This window comes from Carcharhinus amblyrhynchos, chromosome 25 (assembly GCF_965287045.1).
Source record: "Carcharhinus amblyrhynchos chromosome 25, sCarAmb.v2.hapA, whole genome shotgun sequence".
NCBI classification, from domain to species: domain Eukaryota; kingdom Metazoa; phylum Chordata; class Chondrichthyes; order Carcharhiniformes; family Carcharhinidae; genus Carcharhinus; species Carcharhinus amblyrhynchos.
In genome coordinates, this window is record NC_137348.1 from 27,797,518 (window position 1) to 27,811,215 (window position 13,698).

A 13,698-nucleotide genomic window follows, 5' to 3' on the forward strand; every position below is an offset into this window, starting at 1 on the left:
AGTGGTTCTGTTTCAATGAACAGCTGAGAGAAGTACATTACTTTAAAAATAGTGAAAGAGGAAAAATTTATTTTGAATTCCCAGAAAATAGTTGATATTAATTAGGATCTGAGAATTCTAGGGAAAAAAAAACTTTTCATTGAAGGTTATCTTTGTTCATTTGAGTTCCATTCTTATTTTGTCTGCCTAAGGTTTAGTGGAACAATGTCCGCTATCATCAAGGAGAAACTTGAAAAGGAATTCTCTCGTACCGCCTGCCATGGGAACTGTAGTGGGGGAGGGGAGGGGGGACACCATGAAAAGGTTCATTGACCATAGAAAGGATTCTCTGGTTTGGAGATGAGCATAGCCGGAGAATCCCAACTTGGGTCCCACAAGCAGATTAGAACAATGGAAAGCTACGTTGCTGGGGGTTGGGGAATGAGTGTTGACGTCAGAAAGAAATGTTGCAAAGACCGGATGTCATCTAAATTGTAACCAAATTCTGGCAAAGAAATTTGTGCCACATAACAGACTGGGGAGGAATTTTCCCGTAATTTGTCAGACTGAAGACTGGCACGTGTATGTCTCTCCAACGAAAACAGAAAATGCTAGAGAAACTCAGCAGGTCTGACAGCATCTGTGGAGAAAGAATACAGCCAACATTTTGAGTCAGGATGACCCTTCGTCAGCTCTGATGAAAGGTCATCCTGACTTGAAACGTTGGCTCTGCTCTTTCTGTGTAGATGCTATCAAACCTGCTAAGTTTCTCTAGCATTTTTTGTTTTTGTTTCAGATTCCAGCATCTGCAGTATTTTGTTTTATCTCAGTGTATCTCTGCAGATGCACTGCCGCATTTTCAGACCGCATTTTCTGGCACTCTGGCAGAAAAAAATCTGGGGGCCTGGCTTATGCATCAGCCTAGCGGGGTGGACTCTGATAGGGCTGTCAAGGCTGGCTCCATAACAATCAGGGTAGCATCTTTAAAGGGCACCCCAGTCAAAACTGACCTTAAATCCTCCCTGTTGCTCTCCTTAATGGCTACTCCCCTGTCACTGCCAAGTTTTCCTGCCCCCTTGAAAGGCCTTGGTATTCTCTCCCCCCTCCTCTCCCCTCCACATATAACAAGAGACCCCCCCTCCAAATTGGGTTGTGCAGAGGACCTGTCTCTGTCATTGCCCCAGGCACAAATAAGTGCCAGCAGACAGTGCCAGGGAGCGCCCAGGCATTCCCTCTTCCCCTCCCTGGGGGCTATAGTGACCTTGGCACCCCCGCAGGAACCCCTCAACTGTTTCCTAACCTTGTTACATTGCGAGATTTGAATGTGTAGTAAGGGGAAATCATGTGGTGTGTTGGCCCTTCTAATAACATGTAAATCTGTTAAAATGTATTTAAATGAGGTCACCAGTGAGAGGGGAGGGAGAATGGGGAAATGAGTTCTCGCTGGTTGGAAACTCATTTCTCAACTCTTGCGAGATTTTGTACTCGTGTCACTGTTCGCACTGATGGGAATGCAGGTGCTAAATCGCCCCCTAGCAGTGGGATCTAAACTAAAGGCTGTGCTAATAATATTAGATAATTGTTTTAAACAGATCTTTGATTTTGATCCAGCTCTGTGAGTGAAATATATGTGAGACTTTATAAAATGTCCATTTCAACTTTTATTCTGTTTTATCTAGCATTACACAGCCATTATGAAGTACATTAGTCAGCCTCCCCTACTTCTTGATGTTCACATGCATAACCCTACAATTAATGCCAGAAAATGGATGGATTCCCTTCTTGCCTTTTTTCCAGGCTTACAGGTACGGCTTGCATTCTCTTTTGCTTGAAACCATTAGTGTGTTTGGAATTAATGTTAAAAATTCATTATGGTTTAATGAAAATCAAAATATCTTACATTTCTCATTTTCTTTAAAAAAAAACTCACCTTGTTGATAGTTTATAGGATTTTGTGCACTTAAATATCCTTGGGCTAGCCTTCATGGAAAAGAGACATTAAAATAAAGATTGCTTTGATTTTCCTGTGGCAGTTTTATGAAGACCTTCCATTCACTTGCATCCGTGCTCACTTCCTGTGTACAAAAAGGAGCAGCTGTTGTGTTCTGGAACAGCTCTGCCATTTTGTTAAGTAATGATTGGCACCGGAGTATAGCCTGGGACTTGATCCTAAATCTAAATAGGTGATAGTATGCACAAATTTGCAGTGCAGAACGTCACTCGGATTATATCTCTGCTTACTCTTTGCTAATCCCACTGCCCTACTCTCTCATAATCCTGCAGCATTCTCGAATACAAACATTTAACAAAATTTCTTCAGCAGAAAGTTGTTAAAAATGTAATTGTTTACCACAGGTCATACTTGGGGTAAAGATAAATTACAGCGAGGAGCAAGTTCGTATCATTTTGTCTCACATTGGTTGTCGTATTAGTTGACCTTTTTCTTATTCATATGTATTGATCGTATTTTATAGTTTTAAATTGCACACATTCACCCTTTATACAATTATAGCAGTGGTTCATTTACACATGTCTGCTTGTTTTTAATTATTTTAGATTGTTTTGGGGCTTAATGCAACAAAGCATGAAGGCAAGATAAAATATTTAATACTGAAAAGAAAACTGTAGTCCTGAGGCACAATGACACCATGTTTAACACTGCTGCCTCACAGCACCAGGGACCGGGGTTCAATTTCAATCTTGGGTGACTGTCAGGGTGGAGTTTGTACATTCACCCCGTGTCTGTGCGCTTTCTCCTGCTGTCCAAAGATGTGCAAGTTGGGTGGATTGGCCATGCTAAATTCCCCCTTGGTGTCCCAAGATGTACAGGTTAGGGGGATCAATGGGGTCAATACATGGGGCTACAGGGATGGAGCAGGGGGTGGGACTTGGTAAGATGCTTTGGAGAGTCAGTGCAGACTCAATGGGCCAAATGTTCTCCTTCTGCCCTGTAGGGATTCTATGATATAAATCGCACAAAATTAAAAAATAATTTTGACCCTTATTAAAATAAAGCTAACCATCTAACTAGACTTGTGTTTTACATCCAATAGCTGTTTCAGACTTCTCTTGGGACTTTATCCAACCAACTTCCAACAAACTCAAAATTGTGACATAGATTATTATTTTGTGTCTCAAAATATTCACCCATGCTTAAAATTGTAGAACAAAATAAGTAAGGGAAAAAAACAGCTTTAAGAAAAATTTCCAGTTTGCCTGCTAATGCACATAGATAAATTCATCCAGCTGACGCTATGAGTACAACTTTCCAGTATATTTTTGTCTTTAGGTACTAAAAGGAGACTTGCAACCTGCAATAGAAACTCATGAAATGTTATACCAGGTTACACAGCGACACAAATTTTTACCAGAGGTAAGGAGATTTCTGAAGCTCATTGCATAACTAGATATTAGTATCAATGCATAAATTCTACCTTTGTGAATTACATTCCTGCTCACCTTTTGAAATGCTTCCATTCGCCCTTCCCTACCTGCTTTGGAAACTGCAAACTATATCACCTGTAATATAGAAATGTTAATGGCCATCCCTTTGGATTTCAGCCTAAACTGAAATGTTTTCTTAAATCGTTATGTGGCAAAGACTTTCCTGATGGTGAATTTTTAGGTTGTCATTGCAGTGTTTATAAACCACTCACCCTCTTTAGCATACTAGACTGAATGACAACATAAAGCAGAAACACCCACAAGTAGATATACATGAAATACTGCAATAGTAATTAATGAGTTGTTAAGGTTAGCCTTATCTTTGGAAGATGAGAATTAAACTTAGTGTTCATATTCATTTTTTGATAAGTTAGTCAATAATTTTGAAGTGTTTTATAGAAGTCCCAAACTACTATAAAAAGCAAATCAACATTTCAAATTCATATTGGTTGGTGTTGCATGTGCAGTGAGGATAGATAGTGGAAGTCCGGATTTCCCCACACATCAGTCGATTCTGTCTTTTGGCGCTCACCAATTTTCTCCGTCTCAAGTCAGCCTGATGGATAGGCTTGATTTCCAGTTGGGTGGAAAGCACAGGGCCAGGTAGGTCCAATCCTAGACCCTGGGAAGGTGGGGGTTGGTGGAAGGGAGAGAGAGCCCAATCTCAAATCACAGTGGGGGGTGAGTTCAGTACTTTACTCTGGACGTCTTTATAAGGGAAGGGGATCTGGGGGACTGGAGGAAGCACTGCTGCTCCTCCTGGCCTACAAGCAAGGTACTTGCCTTCTCTCCATTGTGCTCACTTTGTCTCAACTTTGGGACTTCCTGGGAAATCCAATTGCTCACTGTTAAACTTCAAAACAGGTTAAACCTGAGGCTACCAGCTTCATTACCAACTGCCTTCTGGGAGCCTCTGTCCAGCTCTGGTACCACGTGGAATGAGGTGGTTCACGCGACCATTAAGATTATATACTTTTGGAGTATGCAGACAGGAAGTCGGATGAAGTTGGCAGCAAAGATGCATAGTTGCTTGCAGGGGCTAGAATTAGTGGCTTAAATCTTTCTGATAAATCACAGAAAATTCTGGATCATCCATGAATTAATATTAAGCAGTCAGTCCACTAACATACCTTTGAAGCTGATAAGAGAATTGGTAGAGAAGAATTCACAAGATGTATGAGATTTTATTTTGCTTCCTGTTTATGTTGCTTATGATGTAAGTTTGTCTAACTTGTATATTCAAAGGCATTTACCACTGACTTTGCAGTCCATTGGGCTCAACATCCTTTAAGACCAGAATTCATTGAAAGTACTTATTTCCTTTATAAGGTTAGTAAGCTCCTTTAACCACAAAATTCCTTGTTAGAAATTTAAAGGTAATCAAAACATTCTGCAGCTAAAGAAGTGGATATTCTACACTCTGTCAATGTTAATATCTGTTATCATTTACGGTCAATTATTTTGTTTAAGGTCTTGAATATCTGGGTACTCTTCCTTTCTACTTTAACATTCTTAAATCTTCCATCTGCAGAAAGCATCTAGAGCAAAGAATAACAGTTCTGGCATGATGACCTTATATACCTGTATCTTTCCATAATGTAGCCTGAGTCCTCTCAATGCTGAGAGTGTCACTGACATTTCCAAAATGGTGCCAGGGGCCTGATTCTGGAAGTGGCACCCACTATTTTCACTAGGGGAGGGTAGGGGTGGGAAGCAGCGGCGGGTTATAGATTTCACATCTGTGGTTCATGGTGTCAGCTGCACATATTAAAGTGCAGCTGCTTTTAGTCAAACCCAATCTTTGTAATTAGAATGTCCAGTTTGATGGAGAGCCTAAAGCATAGGGTATCCTTTTGGAGACGTCCAGGGACCTCTCCAAGAGATGTAAATTGCCGTTTGAGATTGTTAAAAGTAGACATAAGTGGGCGTAAAAAGTGGATAGTTTCATGGGGACTGCCATGGAAACTATCAAATAATTTAAATGTGACATTTAAACTTTTTAAAAAGCAGTCTACAGTTTTAAAAAAATCAATGCTTGCTATTTTGCTCTGTTGAGCCTGAGGGTTGGCGTTGTAGGATTTATGTTGCATGCCTGATTTCACAAACCTACGATTATCATAGTGGGGTATCTGTGCTCACAGTATGATTGACAACTTCAAGTCCTTGCTGTTGGTTGTGAATACAAATGCTTCTCTTTTTTTAAAGAATTGAGTTATTGAATGGATTTAAATGTAGAGAATGGGTAATTATAAATGAGTGACAAATTCATATTAAAAAAAAATACACATTTGAAATGCTATTTTATTTCCTTGCAACATGGGGCATGAGGTTAGCCTAAGGTGGAAACTGGATGAGTTGATATGAGGGAGTATAAAGGTGGCACAATGGTTAGCACTGCTCTCTCAAGGCACCAGGGATCTGTGTTCAATTCTGTCTTCGGGTGATTATGTGGCATTTGCACGTTCTTCCCGTGTCTGCATGGGTTTCCTCTGGATGCTCCGGTTTCCTTCCACAGTCCAAAGATGTGCAGGTTAGGTTGATTGGCCATGTTAATTTGCCCTTTAGTATCTGGGGGACTAGCTCGGGTAAATAGGAGAGGTTATGGGGAGAGGGCCTGGTTAGGATTGTGGTCAGTGCAGACTCAATGGGCTGAATGGCCTCCTTTTGTACTGTAAGGATTCGATGATTCTATAAAGTTGTGGCTGGAGGGGCAGGGGTTTGCATGGGTTGGCACTAAGTTAGCACAAGTGACTATGGGGGTGGGTGGATGGGCACAAGATAATGGGAGCCATGGGGATGGGTGGGAGGGATTAGGTTAGCATAGAAGGTACAAGGGGCCATGATGTGGATGGGGAACGAGAGACACGCGTTGGTATGGATTGGGCATGGCGAGTGTTTGAGATTTAAAAAAATTCATTTATGGAATGTGGGTGGCACTGAGGCAGTGCGAGGGTGATAGTTGAAGGGCTGTTTTTTGAGTTTTTGCGGGCTAGGCTGAAAGACCAGCCATGGTGATCTGGCACTTTCGCCAAGCCCAACAGAGTCTGGGTTGCTTCTGAACTGTTTCTGACCTAACTTCTGCCAATACCCCACGTCACACCCCTACTGGTGTGAAACACCGAACTTTTGGGACTGTTTTTCAGGAATCCCCCAAATATGTGCTCCTGACCCAAGAGCTAAATCTCTGGCTTAGATGTAAGAATTACCAGCTCGTAATCAGAAATTCTGTGATGTGGCTGTTGGTAATGGGACTTGTCGCTAATATTTCTTTTTATTTAATGTTGTGCCCAATGCACATTTTTTCCAAATCAATAATTACTGTTTATTTCTGCCAGTGGGAGTTCATTAGGAATGGATTAAGGAGAATTACTTTTTCTCCATTCATTAAAGTCGAAAATATTCTTTCCCTGCTATCACTGAATCAAATCTGCTTTGTGCTTTTTTTTCTGTAATCAGGCCACCAAAGATCCTTATTATCTACACGTTGGTAAATCAGTTGTGGACAGCTTAAACCAGCATGCACGAGTGCCTTGTGGATTTGCTGCCGTGCAAGATGTCCGAACCGGCAACCATGAAGACAGGTACATTGGTGCCAGAAGTGCAATTCAACTTGCAACATTCAGTCCAAAAATTCACTTGGTTATTAGCTTTCTGAGGTCAGAACAGTCTGACTAAATGATCCCATTGCAGTGAATGGCAGCCCAAAGTATGAGATTGATTTTTCTTTCGTCCACTTTCAATTAAATAAAAGCAGCCAAAAGATAAATATCATCATGTAGTCTTAAAACAAATGAAATATAAAAATTATTCTTAATGACAGATAGAAATAACTTTGTAAGTAGAGATAGCTTAGCTTATCCTTTTAATTTAATTTATACAAGATCTGGAGTAAAATGTAAACTGTAGCAGAAAACCAAGGGTGTAATCTTTTAATGAAAATGGGTAAATAGAATCCCAACAGTGCAGAAGGAGGCAATTCAGCCCATTGAGTCTGCACCAATTCTCCAAAACAGCATCCCACCCAGATCCTATCCCCATAACCCCATATATTTACCCCGCTAATCCCCCTAACCTATAGCTGTTGGGATGCTACGGGACAATCCACCTAATCTGCATGTCTTTGGAGTGTAGGAGGAAACTGGAGCACTTGGAGGAAACCCGTGCAGACACAGGGAGAGCAAGCAAATGCCATACAGTCACCCAAGGCTGGAATCAAACCTGGGTCCATGGCACTGTGAGGCAGCAGTGCTAACCACTGTGCCACCCTGTTGTTTGCCTGTTTCCTTCCACAATAACCTTGTAGGTATTGAAAGTGAATGCATAAAAAAAAAATGCATCTTTCAGTTACATATTTCTGTTCTATTCTTAGACAATTAATTTTAGGACTTTTTTATTTATTTTAAGTTTATTGTCTATATTAATTGATTAAAAAAAATTAACATTAAATCTTGACCATCAGCAGTAAATATTTGCTGGTGTTCACTCTTTATAGAAACTGGTTAACAACATTTCAGTAGTACGAATAGAGTATAAAAATTTAAGAACATGAATGTGGATGATCTTTCACAGTCTACACAGCTTTCCTTACTTTCTGTTGTTTAACCAAGATTCTTCAGATAGAAATAGAATAATTTCCTTCCGATTAAAACATCCATATAAAGTTTATTTATTGGTCACAAGTAATGCTTCCGTTAGCACTGCAATGAAGTTACTGTGAAACCTTTTGCACTTCGCGCAGGAGTGGACAGTAAAGTTTAACATCAGCATTTGGCTGGGGTGATCTGTTCCTAATTGGACTTAATTCTTGGCAAACTAAATGCATCTGTGAGGCAGGTGAAGTAATAAACCGTGAATGATTGTACTCATTTCTGCACATGCTTGCTCCAGACAGATTGAGATTGTAATCTCAGCTACAGAAATGAAATGTCTGAGTACTTTGAAGCAGTTAATAATTTGCCATCAATCTGAAATCTAATGTAATTTGTTTCTTTTTTAATGAAATTTGGAATCGCTAAAATTGAAGTTACAGGAATGTATGAATTAGTATTCTGTGTATCCAAATTGCTTTTTTTATATTTTTCAAGGATGGATTCATTCTTTCTGGCTGAGATGTTCAAGTACCTCTACTTGCTGTTTGCCGAGGACAATGAGCTGCCGTTTAACGTAGATGACTATGTCTTCACCACCGAGGCTCATTTACTGCCTCTTGTATTAGCCACAGTCTGTCAAACTTGTAGTAAGAATATAACGGTAGGTCACTATGGCATTATTAACTTTTTTGCACTCTGTCTCATTCATGCCTTAATATTTAATGAAATGGTGAAGACTTCAGCCTACAAATTGGATTCCACTCTCTTTGAATTAGATTGCTACAAACTGCACACAGCAGATTGTCCAATGGACTGATTAGTTTAGTACCCGCAAACTGCAGGTGCCAGTTACTGCCAAGAGGTACTTGATTGGCTGGTTGGGTGTTGTCTGATGTGTTCTGAGGTGAGTCTGGTTGGGGGGCTGAGAAATTGGGGGTTGTCAGGTAGCAAGCAAAGCTGGCACTGGCATGGGGTTTCATATGGAGATCGGAGCACCTCTTTCCATATTCAGCTAAGTATTATTTTAAACTTAAATTTTGATAACAGCCTCCAGCAATCCCGCTTAAGGTCTGAGGGAAGTTAGTTGCTTGGGATTGGAAAGGTGGAGTCAAAGGGCTGAATGGTCTCCTGTGCTGCAATAGCAGAATTTTATCAAAATTCAGAGTCTGGGCAACAGCAAGAAGTGCATGTTGGCAACATTCATGGCTGGTAGGAGGGACTTGCCCCTTGATTTTACAGCTGCCACCAGGCTCTCTTAGAATCTCTATGGTGCAGATGGAAGCCATTTGGCCCATTGAGTCTGCACCAGTCTTACCCAGGTCCTCTTCCTTGCCCTATTCCTATAACCCCACACATTTATCTTGGCTAATCCATCTAACCTACACATCTTTTGACTGAGGAAATCGGAGCACCGGGAGGAAACTCATGCAGACAAAGGGATAACGTGCAAACTCCACACAGTCAGTCACCCAAGCCCAGGATCAAACCTGGGTCTTTGGTGCTGTGAGGCAGCAGCGCTAACCACTGTGCCACTCTGTTGCTGTCTGCCCTATGCGGGAGACTTGCACAGAGGAATGGTGGCCACTGTGAGGATTGCAGGGACCCTGCACTCTACTCCAGGTATAAATGTTTAAAAATAATATTGAAAGTTATATTGATAAAGAGCAAAAGCCTTCTCATTTAATCATTCGGGTAGTGGTTGTTGCCTTTCTTGCCAGCAGGATGGGAAGGGGGTTAATCTGTCCTTAACCAAATGCCAAAGGTTGATAGAATGGTCGTTAATAGGCAATTTCAATATTTAAATTTCCTCCGTGCCTTTGGCACCTATCTGAAACAAATCCTACTATGGTAAAATGGCCCAACTGTGGGAGTTAAGTCAGGAAGCTGATCCTCCACAGCTTCCCACAATTTGACAACATCACCACCACAATGCCCCTACCTCCAGCAAACTGATGTGACTATGGATATGGCTCTTCTGGCTCATCCACACTGTTTGGCTGAAAATCAGCATAGATAGTGTCTATTTCCTCCAAACCTCTCAAAAGAATATCGTGGGGCAAGTGAATTGAACGTAAAGAAATGTTTAACTTGAGCTGAAAAGTGTGAGGAAAATGAATTAGCCTAAACTCCATCGTTGTGTACAGTGCATAGAATTACATGGAGCAAAACCAACTTGCAGAATCAGCTACTAGTAGGATGAATTGTGGGCCCAGTTCTTCTGGTTTCCAGATAGTCAGAGACTGACGAACTGTGGCAAGAAATGGATTTGGCCAAATCATGTGACTATTTCAGGTTTCTTTTGAATCGTTCAACACAAAGGTGTTACAATGTTCACATTGTAACCATGGTTGTTTTCTTTGTATTTGTCATCCAATGGTACCAATTTGGGAAACCCAAAAATACGTTGCAAGACAAAGTGTTTTACGTCAATTATTTCGATCAATCTATCTTTTTTCCTTTTGAGCAGAGTGTGAAATTGGAAAACAAAGAAGATAGTGTCCTTTCCCATATGTGCCCCAGTGCTCAAACCCTGTTTCCTAATAACCCATCCTACGCACAAAAGATAAGAGAAACTTACAGAGATATCGTTCTTGATGCAAGTTCTCAGACCTCCACAGAAAGGTATGTTCCTTCCATAGATTTTGCAATTTAATCTTATGAAATCAAGCGATTTGTGTTATTGATAAATAACTCAATTTTTTAAAAAAAACGTAAATAATTTTATTGAAGTAACACAGAAAACAATTTTGTCCTTGTATGAAAAGCATCTGTGCAGAAAAATAGGGCCTCCTTATAAGCAATTAGCATAGAAGAAGCTCTGTTTTTAGTATGATATCCTTGTATAGAATTTTTAAAACTGCAATTGTTAATCCTTTAATCCTAGATGTAGACGCTGGGCTACAACATTGCCCATCCCTAACGTGGAATATATAAAATAGTGGTTGGAATTTAATGCCCCCTCTGGAACAGACTGGGACTTGGGGAGGTGTAGCAGTGATCGCATCCAGTCTGTTCCAATTGGTTGGGAAGACATGGGATGGAAGCCCCGTTACCTGACTGCTCCGTATTAAATGGGGCAGGTAAGGTAAAAGTCAGCCATTCCATCGGTAGACCAATTGAAGTCCAATTGAATAGCTAATTAACAGCTATCCAAGAGCTTCATTTCACCATCACCGTTATTTTATCAGTAGCAGAGGACCCATATGGGGTAGGGTCTTCCTTTGTCCTACGCAGAGTCCTGTTGGCAAAAAGGCCTCTCTCTCCCCGCCACCCCCCCTCCCTTATAAAAGCTGCTCCTCCACACTGTTCACTGGCTCCAGCAAGCCCACCCCATTCACCTCTATTCTGGGAACTCCAGTGATGCTTCTGATCCCAACTGTGGCCATTGCTCCCTTTAAAGGCAAGGGACTCTTGACCGCAGGCAGTTCTGAAAAGAGTCATTCAACTCAAAATGTTAACTCTGTTTCCCTCTCCACAGATGCTGCCAGAGCTCCAGTGCTTTCTGTTTTTATGGCAGGCAGTTCACCGCCTGATTACCATTTAATTCCGCTGGGGCTTGGGGAAATGGCCATGACAGTGTTGCACAACTGGTGGATTAAACAAATTCACTGCAATAAGTGCAACAATGACTGGGTTTGGCATTTGTACCTCCAAAGTTTGCTGGGGAGAAGTTTGTTTCACTAGAACTGTACAGTGTTTAGACTGATGGCCATGCCACCATGTCATAAATTCAAGTATAGAATATATATCGTCCAAAGAAGAGGGAGAAATTGGAGATGGTCTTTTCCTTGGTCTTTGTCACCAAAACTTACAGAAGAATGAATCCTTACCCTCAAAGCCACAGTGTGTGCTCGGAATTGGGAAAATAAATGTATGAGCAAAGACAAAAGACAAAGACAAACCACAGCAACTTACTAATGATTTTTGAGAACCATATCTTAATTTACCTTGCCTCACTGGATTTGAGATTATTGTGAAACTAGTCTACATCAAGAATATTCTGACCTTTTTGCACAGAAACATGACATTGCAGTGACTATCTCTCGTCAGTCAAGTATGCTTTGAAGCACATATGAAAGTAAATGTTTCAGTCAGCAAGAGTTGTGTTTAAAACTGCCTCTGTTTTTTGGAAATAAGATGGTTAGCCTTTTGCATTTATCAGGAAAGCCCTTAGTGCCATCGTGGGTCAATAAAATTTACTAAGCAGACCACATTTATGATTATGTGCCTGGTTTCAAATGCATTATCCAGTGAAGTGTCTTGATGCTTTCCCTGTAGAAATCTTGAATTGAAGCTGCAGTTCTGAAACTCATGGCATCCAATTGCACAGTAGCATAGCCAGAGATTTGGGAAGTTGTTGCCTGCCTGCACTTTCAACCACAATTCTTAAAAAGATGGAATATAAGTGTGAATTCACACAGTGGCTGGTCTGATATTTGGCTGAGTGCTAAATTCTCTGTTCCCGCTTTAAGCAGGATGTGAACGGCTAGAGAATTCTGGCCACTCCTGTGTGCTTTTAGTGTGGTTGTCCATATGTGCATCTCTTTTTTTTTAATGCAATGTTGTTGGATCCAAAATATGTGAAATTATGTTTATGGAGGCATCTGTACCATTGTAATCTGAGGTTTAAACTGAGGAAGGACTTGAGCTTGCCCAGATGGCTCATTTCATTAAAGAACAAGAACTGGAGTTCGTAGAATCCCTACAGTGCAGAAGGAAGCCATTCGGCTCATTGAGCTTAGACTAACAATAATCCCACCCTGGTATCCCGGTAATCTCATGTATTTACCCTGCTAACCTTCCTGACATTAAGGGTCAATTTAGTATGGCCAATCAAACTAACCAGCACATCTTTGGAGTGTGCAAGGAATCCCACGCAAACACAGGGAGAATATGCAAACTCTACCCACAGTCACCCAAGGCCAGAATTGAACCCAGGTCCCTGATGCTGTGAGGCAGCTCTGCTAATCACTTCACCTCTATGCTGCTGAAGGGTGGCACGATGGCACAGTGGTTAGCACTGCTGCCTCACAGTGCCAAGGACCCAGGTTCAATTCCTGGCTTGGGTCACTGCCTGTGCAGAGTCTGCATGTTCTCTCCTGTCTGTGTGGGTTTCCTCCGGGCACTCCGGTTTCCTCCCACAGTCCAAAAGATGTGCTGGTTAGACACATTGGCCATGCTACATTCTCCCTCCATGTATTCGAACAAATGTGGGAGTGTGGAGACTAGGGGATTTTCACAGTAACTTCGTTGCAGTGTTAATATAAACCTACTTGTGACACTAATAGATAAACTTTAAAAAGTTTTAATTGTCCAGATATGCAAACATATCTAATTCAAAACTGAATGCATTATTTCCCCAGTCTCAGATCTATTCTTGCAATCTGAGCATTTATGGTCACTAGCCTCTTGTTATTCCTAACAGTCACCTCCATGAGCATTTAATTTTTTTTTGGCAGTTGATTGACATGTGGAAAAATTAACCGTTTTTGATCCCTAAATCAAATTACTGATAGTTGTAGACTTTCTGTCTGTCAAATATGGAATGCGCACACTGTTCCTGTAGATTGCAACTAATAAACTTGAGCACAAGTATTCAGGAGACCATAGATGTAGGCACACTGTTGAAGTCCAAGGATCTAAAACTGTGATCTTAAGAACATTTCTGACCCTACCTTTGAGTAGA

General features: G+C 41.0%; 1 protein-coding gene across 1 annotated transcript in view; it reads left to right on the forward strand.

Annotated features, from left to right (window-relative positions):
- LOC145358160 (ER degradation-enhancing alpha-mannosidase-like protein 3) overlaps positions 1 to 13,698 on the forward strand; it is a 55,250-nt gene that overhangs the window by 26,748 nt on the left and 14,804 nt on the right. Inside the window, exons 10-15 of the mRNA XM_080211882.1 lie at positions 1,659 to 1,784; positions 3,269 to 3,352; positions 4,669 to 4,752; positions 6,880 to 7,004; positions 8,508 to 8,673; positions 10,480 to 10,634. Coding sequence (XP_080068008.1) covers positions 1,659 to 1,784; positions 3,269 to 3,352; positions 4,669 to 4,752; positions 6,880 to 7,004; positions 8,508 to 8,673; positions 10,480 to 10,634 — 740 coding nt within the window. The remainder of the gene's footprint in view (positions 1 to 1,658; positions 1,785 to 3,268; positions 3,353 to 4,668; positions 4,753 to 6,879; positions 7,005 to 8,507; positions 8,674 to 10,479; positions 10,635 to 13,698) is intronic.